This window comes from Phalacrocorax aristotelis, chromosome Z, assembly GCF_949628215.1.
Source record: "Phalacrocorax aristotelis chromosome Z, bGulAri2.1, whole genome shotgun sequence".
In the NCBI taxonomy this organism is placed as follows: domain Eukaryota; kingdom Metazoa; phylum Chordata; class Aves; order Suliformes; family Phalacrocoracidae; genus Phalacrocorax; species Phalacrocorax aristotelis.
In genome coordinates, this window is record NC_134311.1 from 70050979 (window position 1) to 70070840 (window position 19862).

Below are 19862 nucleotides of genomic sequence, written 5' to 3' on the forward strand. Positions count from 1 at the left end.
GCAACTGAGTTTTCTTTCCATTAACCAAATCATTGCAATTTGAAATACCCTTGCTTATGGCAAGCAGATCCCCAGGTCATATCTCTATCCATTCCCAGGAACTGTCTCACTGTGGTACCTTCCAAGTTATCAGTAATCACTTCAGGGGGAAAAGCATTTGTCCAGTACTTTCGCTGCAGATCATAATCCAAGTTAGTATGAAGAAAACTACTTCCTTTGGGAAGTATGTATATTGGCAAGAATAATCCAACTATTTTAAGTGTACTTTATCACAATGCTAGGAAAAAAAAACATAATATAAAGACACATGACCATTAATCAGCCTGTGCTAGCAACAGCAGCTGTATCTGCCAACTATCGTTAGGATCCAATCATTAAAATATTCCTTGTTATGTGATAATATGTGTAGCCAGTGTAGCCAGAGATGCTTGTGTTCCAAGAGATGGAATGATGCTTCTGGCCAGAATAAAAATAATACAGGAAATGCAAGATCTCAGTAGCTGTAAATCTCAGTAAGGGATGGCAAATGGACAGCAGAGGAAAACACAGAGCTCTGCAGAGCCATTTCATGTTGAGATAGCTAGCATGAAGCTTCAAAGAATACACAAAATCAACATCACAAACAGAATGCAAAGTTTATTGCCATATAGCACCCAACGTTCAGTTTCAAGTAGTTAATTGTTAGGGTCATGTCAATCTCAGGTTTGTTCTTAATATACAATTCATTCGCCTCTCCCTCAGACATGTTGTGTGATGATATTTTAGCAAACAGAACAGCTTAGGTCCTTCTATTCCTAAGATGAAATAGGCTTTATTTTCAACAGCCCGAAAATTATTCTGACACGTTAGCCTATTGGTGAAGCATAAAACATTTAAACTCTTAAGGTGTGAAACAGTTCTTCTTTAGACAACACCACAAATAACAGGGTTATCTAAAATCTTACAATTTCTTTACTTCCATTTTTATCTCATTTACTTCTGCCCAAGTGAACAGATAACTAACAGTTGTCTACTAGGCATGCTGGCCAAGGAGGCCTAATATTTTTGTTTAGCCTTATCAAGTACATCTAGAGATTTCCAAGAACAGTCTGTTCATTCTACCAACTTATAGAGTAAGCTCTATTCACCTTTAGGATCAAGAGGCCACCTCCTTCCAAAGGATAATAGTGTTTTTAAAATCTTGAGTCCTCAACCCAACCCCAGTTCCTACCTCATTTGCCATCCCGTTAATGACGAGTATATAGATTTTCTGCAAGTGACTATGAAGTACAATGAAAGCCAAATTAAGCAGATCTTACAAAGAATTATAACGCATTTGTTAAATGAAGTGCAATACCAAGGGAACAGCTGCCACCAAGCTCTCACCCTTTGAGTTATCCCCATGACTAATGGCATGTCCCTATGCTCACAAGGCAGCACAATTTAACTTTCCCTGATAAACCATCACTAAGCCAAGGACCATTTATTTCAGTTCCTCAGCAGGTGTCTTCACAATTCTACATAACATTAAGTTGACAGCAGGGGACATCCAGGCTTGATTCACAACAGGAAAAACACTGCCTATCAGATTGTTCTTCCATACAGTCACCAGAGCTACAGTCAAAGATGAATTCTATCAGTAAGTAGATGGCAGTAAATGAGAAACAGGTAAGACATGATGACCCTCCATCAACCCCAAACTCTATTTCTTCCCTTTGAGCCACAGTGATTTCTGTTTCTGTGGCTATAAATCACTAAACTGGTCAAAATTACTGGAAGAAAGATCTGTTAGATTCAAGGCTACAACCAGTTACTCCACTCCCTACAAATCTGTCACAGCAAGCATGTGAAAACCAAATATCCTTCCAAAAGAAGCCTACACTCACCTAACTGCCCAACGATAACAAATGGGCGAGAAGATTTTTTTCTATCTGATCTATGGTCACATTTATTGCCAGATCAAAAAGAAGCTCCACTGAAAAAGGTAAACAGCCATTTTCTTAACAGGAGCAACTTATCAGGCACTTTCCTTCTGTTTGATGTTTGAAAATGTGTTTTTATCTGCTGCTTCCATATTTATGTGACACTTGCTCTTCTGTCATAGTGAAAAACTCATATCCCTCCGGGCTACACAATTAATCCCCCACCCACAGACATGGACCAAGATGATCAGGTTTTCAAATTTCCAAATTACAAGAGTTGCAAGAAACAAACAGCAGTTTGCATAACAATTTAAGAAAAAATAAATTTTAGTACAGCTAAACTTCCATTAAAAATAACACTATGTCAACAGAAGTTTTCATTTATTTCCAAGTGTTCAAACTGTCATTACACGTATGCCATTGAACTATTTTTTTATTTGAACATTAAGGTAATTACAGTTGGAGGGCTCATTTATCCAGTGGCCTCTCTGCAGCAGATACCACCAGAGCAAAACATGAAACATTCCACATGGTTAACAATATGACATTTTTGTTACCAGAAAAACAATCATCTTTTTTTTTTATAACAGATCACATAAGTACGTAACTGGGGCATTTCCTTTAACAGAAATATCAAACTTAGTACTGCAATCGTTTAATTTCAATACGAACATCTCCACATAAGAGTAACAGCGTACATGACAGTTTATCACACATATAGTACTTTGGCAGCTCTAACTGTGATGTATTTTTTTCTCATAAGCTCCATAGTAGGTTTAATTTATAAAACATATTGCTAATATGCCCTGCATAAACATGAAGAATCAAATGCGTCTTCCTTTTGCCACTTCAATGGGAAATGAAGCAGTGTTTTTATCTCCCATTACACAGCCTTTTCATACATGCACTATTTTCTTCCATGGACACTTTTACACGTACCCTAACTACCATTTTATCTGCAAGAAAATAACCTGTATTCAAAAAAATGTGAATTTTCTTCTCAAATTAGAAAGACTACAGCTGTAGACAGTTACATGACAAATCACTACCAACTATTTCAAATTAACACTGAATCTGTCAAATTTTTATGAAGTATCAAGCACATCAGTCAGCAATAAATTCCCTCACAATTCAACACATCCCATTTGGAGGTCATTTGTGAAACCGACAGGTTTGTTTACCTTTTTTGTAGGACATTCATGCAGATGTTAAGATTGGCTCAGAGAAAAATATATTTTATTATTACAGGCAGAAATATAACTGGCAGATGGAAAAGTATTTTTAAACACACAAGCCAAGCAAAATCAAACTGCCCCGAGTTCTACCACATAAAATGGGATAAAGAGCTCCAGTGATTATCACCACAAATTCAGCAAGGGGGTTATCTATAAGAGGAACTAATAGTTTTTGGTTAACAAATACTGATTTCTTTTAACACCTCTGCCATCAGTTTCCACAAGAAAACTAATCACTGTGTTAAAACTTTTTCACTTGCTCCCCTCAAATGGATGAATTTAATTCTCTACCTTTCTGAACACAATTATATTGTACTTTGACACATAACTGCCATCCAATGGCCTACCACCACAGTGATCTAAGTGAGGACAATGTTCCCTTTAATATGATAATCATGCACTTTATAAAGTAGCCACATGAAAGTTTTGAGGTAAAAAAAGTAAAATCCTGCTGCAAAATTTCCAATTTAAAGGAAAAAATCAAATATACATATCAAACAAAAAACCCTAGAACGTGTGGATAGTTATTTGAAGCAATTTATTTCATTCACTCATCTGCGAAATTTTAGCAGCTCTTTAGCATTTATTCTATTTGGTCCAAATATCCCTACCTGCCTTTAAGAGTCACTTAAAAACAAAAGTGCCCCAAAACATATCTGCTAGCACAAAACATGTCCTCACCTTTTTATTCACCCTCCAGCAGTTTTTAAAAATTCAGGTTTCCTGAGCTATACAAAAACAGGTCTTAACTTTATTTTTAATAGGTCAGCAACAGGTAACTTAAAAAGCAGGTGGAGATATCTAACATGATATTTAAATTAAATAGCATATTTAATTTTATGAAGTCACCACCCTTCCTCCCCCTTCAATACCTATTTGCATTGAATTATAAACTATGCAGCACAGGAACAGTCTGTGTATGGCACTCCCTTGCATTTCTGCAATATAAACAATAAAATTAAGATACTCCAAAATTAAACAAATAGTAGACACTTTATCTATACAAAATTTTAAAAATACATTAAGTTTAACATCAAATGGGAAAATTACAGCCAAACCAATTACGTTGTACATTCACTACATAGTCTTGAAATACCAATTTTTATGAAGTTGCTTCATCTTCCTTTGACTAATTAAGTCAGAAAATGAACTCTCCTCCAATTCTGCTAACATACACTTCACTGTAATTATGTGTCCGCTAACTTTGATCTTTCACTGTTAACTTCTGCACTGGTGTGCCCATTCTCTATCCAAGTTCTACTCAAGCATCATATTCTCCTTTCTTCATTCCACTGTTTGCGACACCTACCAAGCAGCCCTTCAGCTGGGGCAGCACGTAGTCTAATAAAGCTTCCACTGGGCAGAAGCTTCTCTTACCAGGACAGTACAATGGTTGACAAGTGAAGTTTGCTAGAGGCATGATCCACTATGTACCAGCACTTAAGTGCTAAGTATCTTCTGTACAAAAGGTAAAACAACTGCGCACACATAAGCCACACAAAGCAAGCCAAGTTAAGTGGTCTGGGCAGGCAGTGTGAACAGGACAGAAGTACGACAGCTAGACATTTTGGCTGAAGCATTTTTAACCCTGTTTGACTGTTTAATCTGTGTTACAGCCTAGTTTAAGCATCATTGTTTATGCAATACTCTTAAACAAAAACCCTACAAAGACAGGTTAACTGTTCTTTTCTGTACACTAACTAGTTAGTACATGTTCAAGAATGAATTTAACTGAAAAGGGTACCTAACTAATAGGAGCTTTTAAATACTACTCTGAGGTATATGTCTAATACTGTAAAAGTTTATGCATCACATTCTAAGATCTAGGGTCCAGGAAAGAAGGCTAATTGTTTTTTCTAAGTCAAGCAAGGTATAGAAAAATGGCAAAAAAAACCCATGTGGCTTGTGTTCAAGTGTTATTGTTCAGCATAACGCTTCATGCAAGTAATGCAAAAAAGTCTATATACTCAGGACTGTTTACATCTGAATAAATAGGGTAAATTAGCAAATAGAGTATTCAAAATTATCTACAAAAATGTGTTTTACCAAGTATTCACTGTCTGTATCAAGTCTTAAAGCAGAAAGCTGTCAGGGCAATACCAAAGAGTATGAAATAAAAGAAATTGGAGACATTTTAATAAATCTCCTTAGAAAATGAATTTGTATTAATATTCAGTTAACTAAACTGAAACTAAAACAAAGACTAAAGTTATGAGGTGGCCTTATCAGCAAACACCTTCAATCGAAAGGCCATAAACAAGTATGCTTTACATATTATTTGATTTGTTTATTTTACACAATGAGGTGAAAGCAACACAATTCATTTTAGTAAAGTATACACAAATAGCCTCACTCAGAATACACTTTTAATGCACATAAAAAAAGTATTCATCTTACAAATCGTTTTGCAATCCAAATATACAATAGCTTGGAAAACAATATTTTAGAAAACAAAAGCCAATGTAAAAAGACCGCTTAAAACAATCAAAATGATTAAAGTTTCTGTATGGCTCTGTCTTTACAGTTTTCTTACTGCATCATCAATATCAGAAATCTGTTCCTTCAGCTGGTTCCACTGTTCTGGATTTAAAGAAATACCTGAAATGCATTAAAAATAAACACTTAAGACAAAAAGAAAATTGTAGTGCAAGGTCTTGTATAATTACTATCAAGTCAGGTTCACACATGAAGTCTATGTCGTAACTATTAATGCTTGAGCTACCTCAACCACCATCTCAGGTACAAACTGAAACTACTCATTTGGAACACTTCAGTTTAACTTCAGACTTAAGCTTATATCCAGACAAGTTTAAATTACAAAGAAATTAGTACAGTGTAACAAATTAATTCACAAGTGTCAGGCTAAAACATAGGAAGTGAAATACACCTCTGGCCTTGATAGAAGGCAGCACAAAAGCCCAGAATGAGACGTTGGAAATAATTCTTATTCCTGGTGGCTCCTAAAAGCTATACCTGTATGGACTGCACTTCAATGCACTTTTAAAGTACCATGATTCTGGTGGGTTTTTTTCCTCCTGTTCCTTAAAGCACTGTAAATAACACATAGTATAAGTAACATTTTGGAGATACTCTGTTCCACTCCCTGGCACTCACAAACCAACATGGAAGTTACTTTTTCACTTCGAATTCACTGTAGTTTCTAGTAACATTCAATCAGTAATAATTCAGTGATCCACAACCATCTCCTCAATTCCAAATTTGTACTCCCTCAAGCTCCACTCCAGAAACATGTTTCCTTTGTGCTTTAGTCTCCTCATTCTTCCCCTATGATCTCTATGCCAACTCCATTCAAGTTCAGACTCACAGGCCTACCTCACATACTCTCTCCAGCCAGGCTATTTACCCCCACCCTCCCCCCTCCATGATCAGGCTTCCTTCATTGCTTTCTCCCTGCAGGTGGAGCAGGACCTGAAAACAGGTGAAACTTTGAATTCTATTTTTGGGGCTCATTGCCTTTTTTTTTTCCTTCTACCATCACTGTCTTATCAGAGCACCATCATAGCTTTTAGCAGCTCCTAGTGCATCATCAATGGAACATTCAACTAATCCTGTATCAGATTATTATTAATTTTATCATAACAAAATTCAGACCTTTTTGCCACATTGATAAACATTTCTTTCTAAATCATGTAATTTGTCACTTGGTCTACCCAGCCAATCTCATTGAGTTTGCCACTCAAACTGCATATACAACTTCCACCTCAAAACACAGCAGGTTAAAGGCCTTAGAAGTTAATCTTTTCTTAGTAAGTAGCAACAACAAACCCAAACCAATAAATTTTCCTCTACAGTACCAGTACACCTGTTCATAGAAAGCTGTTCCCAGTTGTTAGTTTAAGAAATGTTGAAAAGCTTTCAAAATGTCTATTCACAGAGTTGCTCCTGGACACACCAGAAGAACGTAACAAACCTTATGCTGACTATACATTAAACGTCTTCAATCTGCAGGGCAGAATGTTTCATACTTACCTCTTGCCTTGGCACAATAGAAAAGGCTACTTTTAATCAGTTTTCAGAACAGACGCAACATGACATTAAGCAAAGCACAACTACTGCAACTATCCTCGCATCCTTGTCTTGCAGATGGCAAAGTTCTGAAAACAGTCCAGTGAAGGCATGCCGTAAAAAGCAGGTATGAGAGTGGCAATTGAAGGTACAATGGCTTATACTGTGCTGCAGATTAGAAGCACAGTACCAAAACTTGAACACTTGAGGAATTTTCACCTCAACTAAAATCTTGGTATATCTTTTCCAAAATTAGTCAGGTTGAATGTTTTATTTTAATCTAATATTTGATAGAAATTGAAGGACATAATTGTTTCAAAGAAATTAACATATTGCCACAAGCAAGTAAATTAAATCTTTTCAGTGAATTCTGAAATAAGAAATCCAATTGTAATAAAAGATAGAAATTGTGTTAAGTTAATCAAAGGATGGAAAACACCAACGTGGCTATGTTTATAACTCCTATACCGAATTTGCTTGTATTTGATGCCTTGTTTTCCATAAATCGTGAAGGATCCATTTAGGAAAGCAGACTCAAGCCAATAAATCCACTTTGCTTTTGTTCATAATGGACAGAGAAAACTAGTAATTTGTTAAAGTATAAATTATAAAGAAGTAAAAAATATTACTTTAAAAATATCACGTAGCAACGAAGTGTAAAAATCTGATACACAAAGTTCTCCAGCAAACTGCAGACGTTTTAATACAGAATAACACAAAGCAGAATGATACCTTTTCTGCCAGGCTTCATTTCACCTTCTTGATCCATCCAATATTCTCTAATATCAATTAAGACTTTCCCTTTAAAATCACGAACACTGACATATCTCATTTTGCCAATCTGTCAAAACACATATAAAGGTCTTTTAGGTATTTTACATATTACAGCATTCACTTTTTCCAGCAGTATCAGACTCGGACATGTGACACTGCACACTGCAGCTTATTTTAGACACCAGAGAAACAACTAGATCAAACGCTTAATCCAGAGTAGTCAGTAGGCTAATAAGTAACGACAATATAAATGGATGAACAACTTAAAATGAGTGAGCATTCAATGCTCAATGCAAAAGCAGCCCTCCTAGAATAAAAATACCAATATTCTTAACACACTTCTTACAAAAGCCACTAATTATTTACTGTTTTCTGAAATTAAATTTTGTCTCTTTTGTAACGATCTTTGTTTGCAGCAGTTGTAAACAAAAACAGGGAAAGAGGGAGCTTTACTCCCAAATCTAAATTTTAGTCCATTCCATATGTACAGAAAGCAAATTAGATATTCACATGAGATAACCATCATTTCTAGAGGCGTTTTTGTTTGTGGTTTTATTTTTTGTTTCCCTTTTTTTTAAAACACAGCAAATACAGATGGAGATGAAAGTTAGCCACCAGCTGTCCCATGCCTGCTCCCAAGTCCTGGCACTTTACTGGAACTGTGGTTAAAAGACTATCTCACTGTACCAGATATTCAAAAAAACCATCAAATACTTTAAGTTTACCAGCACGTAGCATGATATAAAATGACTTTGGAATTTCATAATTTCTGCACCACAGTGGCTTAACTGAATTATGAGGGCACCTTTTTTGGGGGGTGGAGGGCGGGGGAGGTGGGGGAAGTCACACTGACACCTATGGGTATACTGCATATTTAGGATCATTAAAGGTATTTCCAAATCGGATAAAACCCCCTATTTTTTCACATAAATTCAAAGCATAATGTGAATTTGAGATTCAGAAATTACATAATAAGAACACAACAAAATACAATTCATGTAAAAAATTTTTAGAATTCTGTATGCACCTTTTGGATACGCTCTATGAATAAAGAACACATTCTAAAGTAAACAATTCCAAAATAGAATACTCCTTACTGATAAAACATTAACTTCAGTTTTCAACTTCCTTATTTTATGAATCCTGCATTTTGATGCAATTTAACAAGGGCCCAAACACATATTAATAGCATTAAGTCTGACCAGAAAGACTGAACAACTCTCCAATCAATCAAAATAATCCACAGATGTTTAAGTTATAAGGTGTTATTTCACAAAACAGACATAAAAAAGAATGCTTTACTGTTTGATTAAAGTAATTTCTCTTCTTATGCAGATTATGCTAAATTAACTCTAAAATTGATTTTAAAACAATTAGGTCATCTTTAGGTACCGTAAGCCTGAAGCAGTTTTCCTACTTCAAAGCATCCCTTAAAAGGAACCAGGCATTACAGTTTACAAGACTGTATTTTTTGATTGATTTATTAAATACTTTCAGAGTACTACAAATTTAACATTCAAAAATAAGGTATGATGTCATGGTAGCTCAGTTCTTTCAGACCAAACTTGGTACCATGCCCAAGTCCATCAGCACTGCTGGCAAAGAACATCCCAAAGAGCCTACATGAACACTGTGCAAAGGCTGCCACTGCTAAGAGCTTAAAATAGGCTTCTAAGGTACAGCTTCAGTTAACATCTAAGGTTAAAAACCTGAACGAAAATCTAGATTTAAGTAAATTGCTGTTTCTTGATGTTCAGTTTCCTGCAATGCTGTCAGATTCATTTCTGAACAATTATTTTTTCACACAGCAGCTGATAGTCCTAGAATAATTTCACTGATCTAAGACACCTTTGCATCACTATAACTTCAGTAGTGTTCCAAGGGTTGTATTGCTTTATAGCAGCATAGTTACTGCTGTTCAGCCTTCACAGACAACGTTGCATGCTTTTTATTAAACATTACAGATCCTTAGATTACAGTAGTCTATTGAATTATATCAGTCAGAAGACATTAAAAGCACTATTTCCAGGTTTCCGTTTCTTAGAGTAAAATGCACTGAACTGTGTCTGTTCCTTTCACAGCTATGCAACTGACTTCCTGTATGAGTTTCAGCAACCACCTTCTTCACCATTTCTTCTCCTATTTCCAGTTTGCTTTGATTAAACTGTATACACACTATGGAAGCAGACACAGCAAAAAAAGCATCCTTCTTTCTTGGCTGATAACTGTATGTATAGCATTAGAAGGAGCACAATAAACAGTTCTGTAAACAGTGAGATCTGAAAATGGATTGTGAAATACATCAATGACCACCTAAGTTTCAGAATGAATGTGCTAAACCAACAGCCTCTCCAGAGCAACATAAACTTAAATATTTATCTACTTTCAGGAACATATGATAGGTAAAGACATTACAATGGGAAACCAAAGAACTTATTTCTCACAACTCAAAAAGCAAATACGACGCAAACTGGAAAAAAAAAAGGGGGGGTGAGGGGGGATGGACAACAACACACAGGCAACTTTAAGTAACTTCAGTGAAATGCCTGATCATGCAACATGGTTCCACTCTGGGTAGTCATTAATACTGCATCCTGACAGTATTAACAAACCTTATCCAAATCAGGCACAGGTAGATGACAGGATTTGACGCAAAGCTCACACTGGCTTGAAGCCACACACAGTAATCTAATGTATCAACACTAAACCCTTCCACATTAACATGAATAATGCTTGTTCTTAGGGCCTCTACTAATACACCATGAACGCAAGTAAGAAATTTACACACCTGAACTGCACCCAAATCCTTTAACAAAATGCAAACTATACCTATAAAACCTAAAAAGGCCAAGACATGTAAATAAATAAAATACACTTGGTCTCTTATACTGAATTAATTCTCTTCTACTTACATTTATACTGCTCTTCATAATTAGTTTTAAGAATACCACTACACCAGCATTAGTCTCAAAAAAACCCCATAGATCTTTATGAAAATGCTGAATTTTCTGAATACAGCTGTCACAATGAGCTCTATATTAAGGGAAGCTGTATACTTTAAGAACACAATCTGACAGTGTAGAACAACAAGCCTCTTAAGTTTAACATCATTTGCTGCCACTCCCACACACAGTATGGACGCCACAGAACTTCTGACTATCCTATGAGTACTTTACAGCCTGATTTCCATCAGTTGAAGCCACACTTGTAAGTTGTACTGCAAAGTAACTTGCACAGAGATCTTTTTACTGCCATGGGAAAGCAGAAGGCGGGGTTTCTGCTTTTACTAATAGTCCTAGAACACACAAAACCATACCTAAAAAATTAACCAGCTTCTAGCATGGTCTCCTGTATGGGAGAGATAGGGGTATTTCTACACTGAAATAGTTCCTTCTTAGCTAACACACGTAAGCTGATGGAGCATGAAAAAAGTCACAATGCTTCATGTACACAATAAGCGATCTAAAAAAATTTTTTGTTGTTGATTAACTAAAAGGCAGGCAGAGACTAAGTAGCACTAATGTTTTAGGTCAAGGTGATAGTAAAATATTTTTTATGTATTAGACTCAACACTGCAAGAATCCTGTTCTTATCAGACTAATAGTCCTCTGCTGTCTGTTTTTAGTAACTTTTTATTATTCTAGGTCAAAAAGGTTGAAAGAAATCAGAGCACACAAATACTTTTGCTTTTATTTGAAAGAGTTTGGGTTTCTTTGCACCAGGAAGCATTAAAAATTTTAACAGCTTTTCCAAGGCTCAAATTTCTGAACTTATTACAAACATAGCATAAAGCTTATATACAGTTTTTTTGAGTTCCAACTGCAGTTCACCTCACAAGGTGTCACATTTTTCCTACGTGGTTCAAACCATGCCCCAGCAGAACTAAAAATATTATATTCTTCCTTTGATAGCAAAGTCCAGGCATTGCCTTCAACTGAAGCTCTCCCTCCCAACTATAAGTAAAGAGGAAAGCAAGAACTGATACATTAAAAATAACTGCCCTGTACTACAGTATCAGTTAAGCAGGTGGTCTCTCTACAAAAGATACTTTTTTTTGCTGCACTACTTTACACAGCTACAGTTCAAAACCACTTCTTTTGCCTAACTCAGTGTTGGGGCCATCTTATTAGACACCTCTCCCATACCTTTTCCTAAACTTCAGAATCAAAGTGTCTGAAAATTTAAGTTCCTTTCCAGCCAGCTAGTCAGAGACATTTAATAAGTGGTGATCCACACCCCAGAACAGGTAATTCTGCGCTACAGAATTCTTGCACAGCTGTTCTTGTATAGCTTTCAGCACACACTGCTACTGCCTGGGCTAACCCAAGGAACTGCAATACCCTGAATTCACAAATGCATCTTACTACAGGAAAAATGTACATTCATCCCATCTTAAAAAAAAGGACAATGTCAAAAATTACAATCTTTCTGGATGTTCAGTGAGAAAAATCTGCATCATAAAACAAAGAAACAAGCAACACCTATTCCAAGATACTGCCTTGTAATACAGGACCTAAGTTGCCCTTGACCTAGTTAAATTGTAATGAAGAGTCCATACTTCAGATTCCAAGAACCTTTCTTTCAAGAGCCCTGATTAAAAAACACTTCCATGTAGAGACAGTCCTGATCTAATATTTGCAGTATACTTACGGTAAGTGCTGTATTTACCAAAAAAATAATTACCCAGTTACCCGGGGCAAAGGCATGAGAATTAGAACTGCTACAACTCAGATTCTTTTACTCTGCTGAAAACTGAATGATTTTTCTGAGCACCTCATCTGCGTGCTAGCATTGTAATCACCTGTGGTCAAGGCTTCAGGAGACCAAGCATTATGCTGACAAGATATTCAGATCACCTCATAAGATTTGTACCGTATATAATACAACATGTTACCTTAACCAGGCTCTAAGAATCCTCAGTTTTACCTGAAACATATTCTCATCTCTGTTACTGCTTTGCTTAGAAGAAGCTGCACCTTTTGAACTTTCACCAGTCTTCTGTTTCTTTACAGGCTTTTCTGGAGCTGCTTGCTTTTTCCGCTTTGCCTTGGAGCAAGAATAAAAGAAGAAAAGCATGAAGCACAACTCATTCTGTAAGTTACAGAAAATTTTACATTATAGGTCACAAACTACTACTATGCAATGCACATTTATCACCTGCCTGATGTGAAAGCAGGAATCCAATACTGAACACTAAAGACTGGAATTTAAAAATAATTTTCAAAAAATCTTCAAATGAGCCTAATTTTATTCTCAGTGAAGCTCACCATAATACTTTGGCTTTAAAGAGAACTGAATTAGATCAACATACATTTCAAAAATCCTACTCTTTCTGCACAGTAATACTGTCAGTTCAGTAGTTTTAATAAAAAATTTAAAGTCTGATAGAACCTTCCTTCCTTCCACTTCACCTTCCTTCCACTAAGTGCAACTAAAACTGCATTCAGCTTACAGCTCTCAAAAAAAAAAAAAAGATAATGAAAAAGGATCTGGAAACCACCTCCATCAGAGTAATTTTTTGGTTTAAATCAACATCCAATCTCTGTCCACAGCATGATAAATAAAGCATGTTTTTAAAACATTCAGTCAGTATCGCCTGTAAATGCTACAAAGTTACTATGTCTACTTAAGGTTATATATTAACCATGCCCACCTAAAAAAAAAAAATCATACAAAGATACCAAAAATTAGTCTCACCTGCTCAAATCGTATGGTGGATAACCCCTTTTCAAGACAAACAGCTCCAACAAATATGAGAGGTTATAACAGGGGAAGAAAAACCAACCCACCTTACTGCCTCCTAAAGCAGACTGTTAGTCCCTTATCTCAAAAAAAAAAAGCAAGCCTGACCATTTCCTCTTATATTAAGATCTAACAGAATGCCTAATTTGCAAAGTGCAATCAGGTCATGTTTGAACTAATTCAGTAAAGGAGACCTATTCTCTTCACATACTACACTAGAACACCTGGTGTCTATGTTACCACCCAGCATTTCTTAAAAAGATAAATTCACTAGGTTTTCTCCTGGTTTTGTTCATAATGACTGGTACACCTATATGAACTTATAAATTAAATAACTGGGAACACTCAATTTATAGATTTAAAATAGTCAACATATGTTAAAATTAATCAACTCGAAGACATTCAGGTTCACTCAGCTTTTAAGTGAGAAACTAGCAGATGGTATTACAGTAAATATAATAATCAGAAACGGAGAAAAAGAACACGCAAAGAAGATATACAAGCAGCACACAGAGGACATGGCAAGTGGAGGTTTTCTAGTTTTGGACAAGTAATCCAGATTCCAAAATGGGGGTGGGGGTGGAGTGGTGTCTGTCCTCGTAATTAGTTTAAATTCTTGCCACCAGGGGCAGCTTAAACAGAAGCCTTCTATCACTTGCCACAAAGCAGCAGAATTCCAGGAAGCCTGTGGTTAGACAGATCTTACAGAAAACCCTGAAGAGAACAAAATGCAACTTAAAAAAAAGCTTACTGTAAGGCAAAATCCATCCTATCTGCCCAAACCCTAATCTTGGGAGGTAGGGTTTTTTATTGTTAGTGTAGATGTTGGGAGGTGTGTTGGGCTAAGTGTTTAATAAATCATACGGAATGACATGCATGTTGTGACATAATGCTCACCTAATTCCTGAACACCAGCCTGAAACATAAAAGTTAATAGACTAGTAATGAACTGCATGTAACGTTCACCTTTTTGTCAACTTCACTATCTGAATCACTGGCAGATGAGCTTGAAGACACAAGTTCCTTCGACTTAGGCATTCTAGGAAGAGAAAAATAACATGAGAACACCATATAAGGAATATGTCCCATTACGGCTATAAAGGCATCTTCAAATCTCCTTGGAAAGGCTCATCTTATTCAAAATCCTCCTAAAGACTTCCCTGCCTTTTCATAGAAGCTTTAATACACATTATAGGCATGATCTCACTCTTCCGTCATTATATTTCTTCCCCTTTTTGCTGCAACTGCATTAAATGTAATGTTTTAGTTTCTGAACTGAATAGAAAGGGACTAAGTTTCATATACCCCTAGGTAGGGCAGGAACCACAATGTAAAACATACAACACAATGCTCTCCTCCAGTTAAATTTTTTATATTACATTCACAATTATAAACCATTAAGGACCCAGCATTACCTACACTCTTATATGGGCATTTTGCCCAGTTGGATTTGCAAGCAACACGGTGCATAGTCATCATACATTCAGCTAAAGTGCGCCCACCAATAATACAAAAGTCTGAAAAACACCTCAGATACAGTGAGCTACAGTATTGCAATTAATATTTCTACTCCTGTCGCATTTGCCACATGAACGGACATTCAACTTTCCTTGAATGCACGCTGCCAGGTGTGCTTCTGCATCTAATATGCAAACATGTGGTTAGATATAGCAGTTGCACATCCTGCCTGCTATTAGAAACTCCTTGTAACAAATAAACAGCTCATTTGTTCTTTCAGAATAAAAATTAGCATCCCAGAGAGAAACTGAGTAAAATAAACTACGGTTAGGTAAGGCTAAGAAAAGATTAAATAAGCATATCTCAGGAAACAAAAAGGAAGAGCAGTGTTTTTAAACGGGCAGTGAAAAAGATATATGCAAATGAAAAAACAGTCCGATTAATGCTAACAGATGAACGCGGTTCTGAAGTCGGGTAAGTTCTGTCGTAATAGCTTGAGGGACAACGATGGAAGCTGGAGCACCGAAAATGAAACAAGGTATGGGGAAGCACACGTAACCACGCTGCAGGATGGAGGCAGAGGTGAGCTGGAATGGGGCAACGTCAAAATAAGCACAGCGATGGCATGAAACCGGGGAGACGAAAAAGAAGAAGCCGGATACGCGAGGGGCGCGGGCACCGCAGGGGATAGCCCCAGGGTCTGCATCAGGATGAGGGAGTGACAATATGGAGGAAGGTGGGAGCGGAAACCAAAGGAAAAAGAAATAAGGGGTGGTTGGTGCCCCTCGGGAGAGGGCGGCAGGGAGAGCGTGAGCAGACACCGAATCACCGGGGAGAGCGAGGGCGGGATGAGACGGGCCAAGCGAGGACAAGGGAAAGATAGAGGGGAAAGAGAAGCCAGGACGAGCCAGGGACACCAAGTAGGCGGATCCCAGCCGCCATTTTCCTCCCCTATTCCTCTCATCCACGGAATGAGAGAAGTATTACCCCCAATGGGAAGGAACAAGGGCCCGAACAGGAGGGCGCGGGCAAGGGCGAGGGGTGGGAGCAAGCGGGCTGCAGGCCACCGGCGGCGGACGGAGTAAAAGGCAGTAGGAAAAAGCAGGGCCGGGGGTCGTCAGCGGGCAGGGCCAGATCCCAGCGTGGGGGCAACGCAGCCGGGCGCGTTACCGCCGCCATTTTCTCCCTCACTCAAATCCTCTTTGCCCCCCCAACATGGCAGCTTCTCCCGCCCCAGACCCGCTCCACAGCGGGACATCCCTCCTGCAGGGCATCCCTCCCGCAGGGCACGGCCGCCACTCGAGGGAAAGCGGAAGCCTCGCCCCACGGTCGCCCCCCGCGCCGGCCAGTGTTGCCGGACGGAGGCCCCAGGGGCGGGCGGCTGGGGCGCGGGACTGAGAAAATGGCGGCGGCTGCGATGGGGCGCGAGAGGGGACCCCAACACTCACGTCCTACTCCGCTCGCCGCTCCTCGCCTCCGCGAGAGGAACGGAAGTGACGCATCACGGATCCCCACCTCTGCCCTACACCACGTGGGAAGGGGCGGGGGGGAGGTGTTTAAAGGGCACGCGTCCTTTTGTTACTTACTCCCGTTTCCCCCAGTGGCGGCGGTAGCAGCTGTAAGCGCTTCTTGCGGGGCTGGTTCCTGTGTTCGCTGCCTGACGCCAACCACACGCTGAGAGCGGCGGAAACGCGCCCCTCCGAAGGGGAAAACCAGCCGCGGAGGGGACGGGAAGGCTTAAAAACAATAAATCCATAAAATGGCGGTTTTCTTCCGGAGGCTGCGGCCGTCCCTCGATCTGGCGTCCCCCACCAGCCCCGCCCGCGGCAGCGCCGTGAGGCGGTGTCGCTGCGGCGGCTTTGCATAGCGAAACCGCAGCCCCGGGGCGGCCGAGGTGCTCTCCAGGAACGCGCCGGTTCCCCTTTAGTGCGCGGGTGGCCCGGGCTTCGCGCTCCCTCCTGCCGGGCTCGGGGGCGGGCGAGCCTCGGGGCTCCGGTCTGGGCAGTGGCCGTGGGTCAAGCGCGGGGGACCCAGGGTTAAAACGGGTCTCTGCGCCTCTTCTAAGGGTGTACTCTTTAAAAGCCCTCCCAGCAAAAAAAGATTAAAAACAAATTTTAAAAACCCACAAACCTTGAAAATATTATCTGACGACCTTGCCTATTTCTGTAGCGCGTTGACACCAGCAAGTGCTGCACCCGGAGTGCCCTGCTGATGCCATCTCCTCAGTCGGGTCTGGAAGAGGGTCTGCAGGCTTAGCCCATCTAAACAAGCACAACAGCTTCTGAGATAAAGCAAAATGACTTCTCTGTGGAGGGGAGGTGGGGGAAGGGTCCTCTGCCCCCAGTTTGTGAAAGGGGAATGCTTCTAGCAGCCTTTGCAAACTGCAATAGGCCAAGAATGCTTAGAGCATGAGGGGTTTCATGTTCCGTCTCCCCTGTGTTGTCTGTTTGAGCCTGTACTTTCTTCTTTTGTATTTTCAGATTTAGCAGCATTAATATATTATCATAGTCAATACAACTTCACACAAAACTAACACAGCCTGTTATTGTTTGCTTATCGCTGTTTGCACCGGTGGGTTGTGTAGTGCTGTAAGTGTGGCAGGGTGGAAGTGCTTCGGATACATATTATCAGTTTAGCTTAGTCCCCTTCTCTTTATTATTATTACCTCTGGTGTTCCGAAAAGCAGCTTCATTTGCTCGGTGTGTGAAACGCCAAACTCCACACAGAGCAGAGGTATTTTATTCAAGTCATTTTTGTGCAAAGATTGGTGCTAGGTGGGAACCCACAAAGCGAGCACACCACACTGAGGAACTGCAAGGCATTTATACAGTTAAATGTGTCAGTCACAGCTAATATTCACACGCCCCAGCTAATAATTGGTTAATGTCTTTCTTATTTGGATGCAATGGTACAGCTCACTTTTAATTCAGCATGCATGCTCCTAGATTAAGGGACTGGGGGGGCGGTTCCTGGCCTATGGGCCTGATTTTTATTGTTATAACAAGGATATTTCCCCTACTGGGCACTTTGTTTTAGTTCTTATCTACATTCCAATTAGGTCTCCTTGACTACACACTTTATCACCCCATTCTCAGCAGTTTCTGAGGGCCGGGTTGTTTTCTTCGATCAGTGTCTCAGCTCCCCTCAAGGTTATAGTCATAAAATAAGTGCTTTATCTCTCAGCTTCCATCTCTGGCCTTCAACTTCTGTTTTGCCAGGCTCGCATAGTTTATTGTTATGTCTTTAGTGGACAGTTCCAAAAATTCAATTTTCTTAGGGATATCGCCTCTAGACTTGTGCTTTAGCTACAGTGACAATGCAAGCTTTTTGTAAAAAGTGGCAAGCAAACTATCCCAAATAGGAAGCCCCAATCCCAGCTCACAGATAAAGCTGGTTTTGGTACAGGTGGAGCAGGGTGGTGGCTCATCGGCTTCTGTAGTTTCAAGAACAAATGCCTATTAGTAAAGTGTTTAAAATCAAAATTTTTAAATTCCAAAGATCCCTGTTCACTAACATGGGCCAGAAGGATAGACATCATCTTTAAAGAGGGGATGTTCCCCCAAAGTCAGCATGAGCAGCTGCAAGTCCTAAGCAGTGTTTCTGAAAAAATACCTACGGGAGGTGGGCGAAGAGGTTTTTAGAAGGGATCCATGAGGTCTTTACAGCCCTTACCAGCCCGCTGAGGTAAACTGGCTCTCAGTATGAGAGTCAGTTTTTCACTTTTACACCTTAGTAGCAGCAAAACAGGAAGTTAATACCAGAAATTAGAAATGGACTCTTTTAACTAATTCTTGGAAATTGGCTGTCTCATAATGTTATATATCTTGCAAATAGAGAAGAAAAATAGAAAAATATACGGTTCTTACTACATGCCTGACCTTTGGATAGTAAAATATGGTTCTTTATACAGAATCAAAGCACAGTAAATCACTTGCACACAAATATATTCATTATTACCACTGCACAAATATCAGGCTTGTCAAGCCACATAATTGTGGAAGATGAACAGATGATTTTTTAATACTTAATGCTTAACTCCAACAACAAAAAAAACCTACTCCACACAAGGCAGTCTCCACATGTAGAATATTAATTTTAAAAATACATAGCCAATTTTTCCAAGGCTTTTATTAACTTCTCATATTAGAATAGTAATGGCAATTCAGATCTCTGTAATCCCTATCTGCTTTGCAGAAGCATCACATTCAATTCAACAATTCTTTCTGCATTTTTAATCAAGTCTTTCAGCCTCGAAATAAATTAAAATGATGAAGAAAAAGATTTTTCTGCTGGATATTAATGAGTTAATTTCTCCCACCTGCAATATTTCCTCCAAAGCAAGCACCAAGTTTATTTTTATAGTTGAATTCCCAAATAACAGGTCAGTGAGGGGAAAAGAGTGTTTGCTACAGCTGGGGTTTTTATGTTCTGTTTTTCAGTAATACTAGGTTTCTTAGAGAATTATTCTGGTTGTTGAGTATAGTGGCTGTTTGAGCTTTTTGGCAAATTACCCTTGCTATATTTTATTCTATTTAAAAAGAAGAAAGTGACACTCAGAAAAAATGCTGGCTTTAGAAAAGTGAGAAAGGAGCCTTAATTTTTACAAGGTAAATTTATTCTTTTACCTTCTGGGTGAGTCATTTATCCTCCCAAGGGGTATAGTTCACTTTCTGAGCTCTTAAAATAGGTTTTTGTAATTTTTTTTTTCTCTCATCAGACACTTTCC

General features: G+C 38.9%; 1 protein-coding gene across 2 annotated transcripts; it reads right to left on the minus strand.

Moving 5' to 3' along the window:
• Positions 1 to 5489: 5489 nt before the first annotated feature.
• On the minus strand, positions 5490 to 16954 carry SUB1 (SUB1 regulator of transcription). Of its 2 annotated transcripts, none has more exons than XM_075080001.1 (5): positions 16723 to 16954; positions 14645 to 14717; positions 12863 to 12982; positions 7895 to 8003; positions 5490 to 5734 (listed from the first exon to the last, which is right to left on the minus strand). In XM_075080001.1, exons 1-5 carry the CDS (start codon positions 16890 to 16892, stop codon positions 5655 to 5657), a joined length of 552 nt encoding a protein of 183 aa, XP_074936102.1. In that variant the 5' UTR covers positions 16893 to 16954; the 3' UTR covers positions 5490 to 5654. The 2 variants fall into 2 exon arrangements, with proteins under 2 accessions (XP_074936102.1, XP_074936103.1); XM_075080002.1 differs by having other exon boundaries at positions 16585 to 16735.
• Between the last annotated feature and the right edge of the window lie 2908 nt (positions 16955 to 19862).

Excerpts from the sequence above, each read along its gene's own strand:
- SUB1 (XM_075080001.1), bottom strand. The coding sequence starts at position 16,892 with ATGGATTTATTGTTTTTAAGCCTTCCCGTCCCCTCCGCGGCTGGTTTT. Across the intron at positions 14,718-16,722 it reads CGCCACTGGGGGAAACGGGA|AATGCCTAAGTCGAAGGAAC; the intron begins GTAAGTAACAAA and ends TTCTCTTCCTAG. Across the intron at positions 5,735-7,894 it reads AATGAAGCCTGGCAGAAAAG|GTATTTCTTTAAATCCAGAA; the intron begins GTATCATTCTGC and ends AATGCATTTCAG.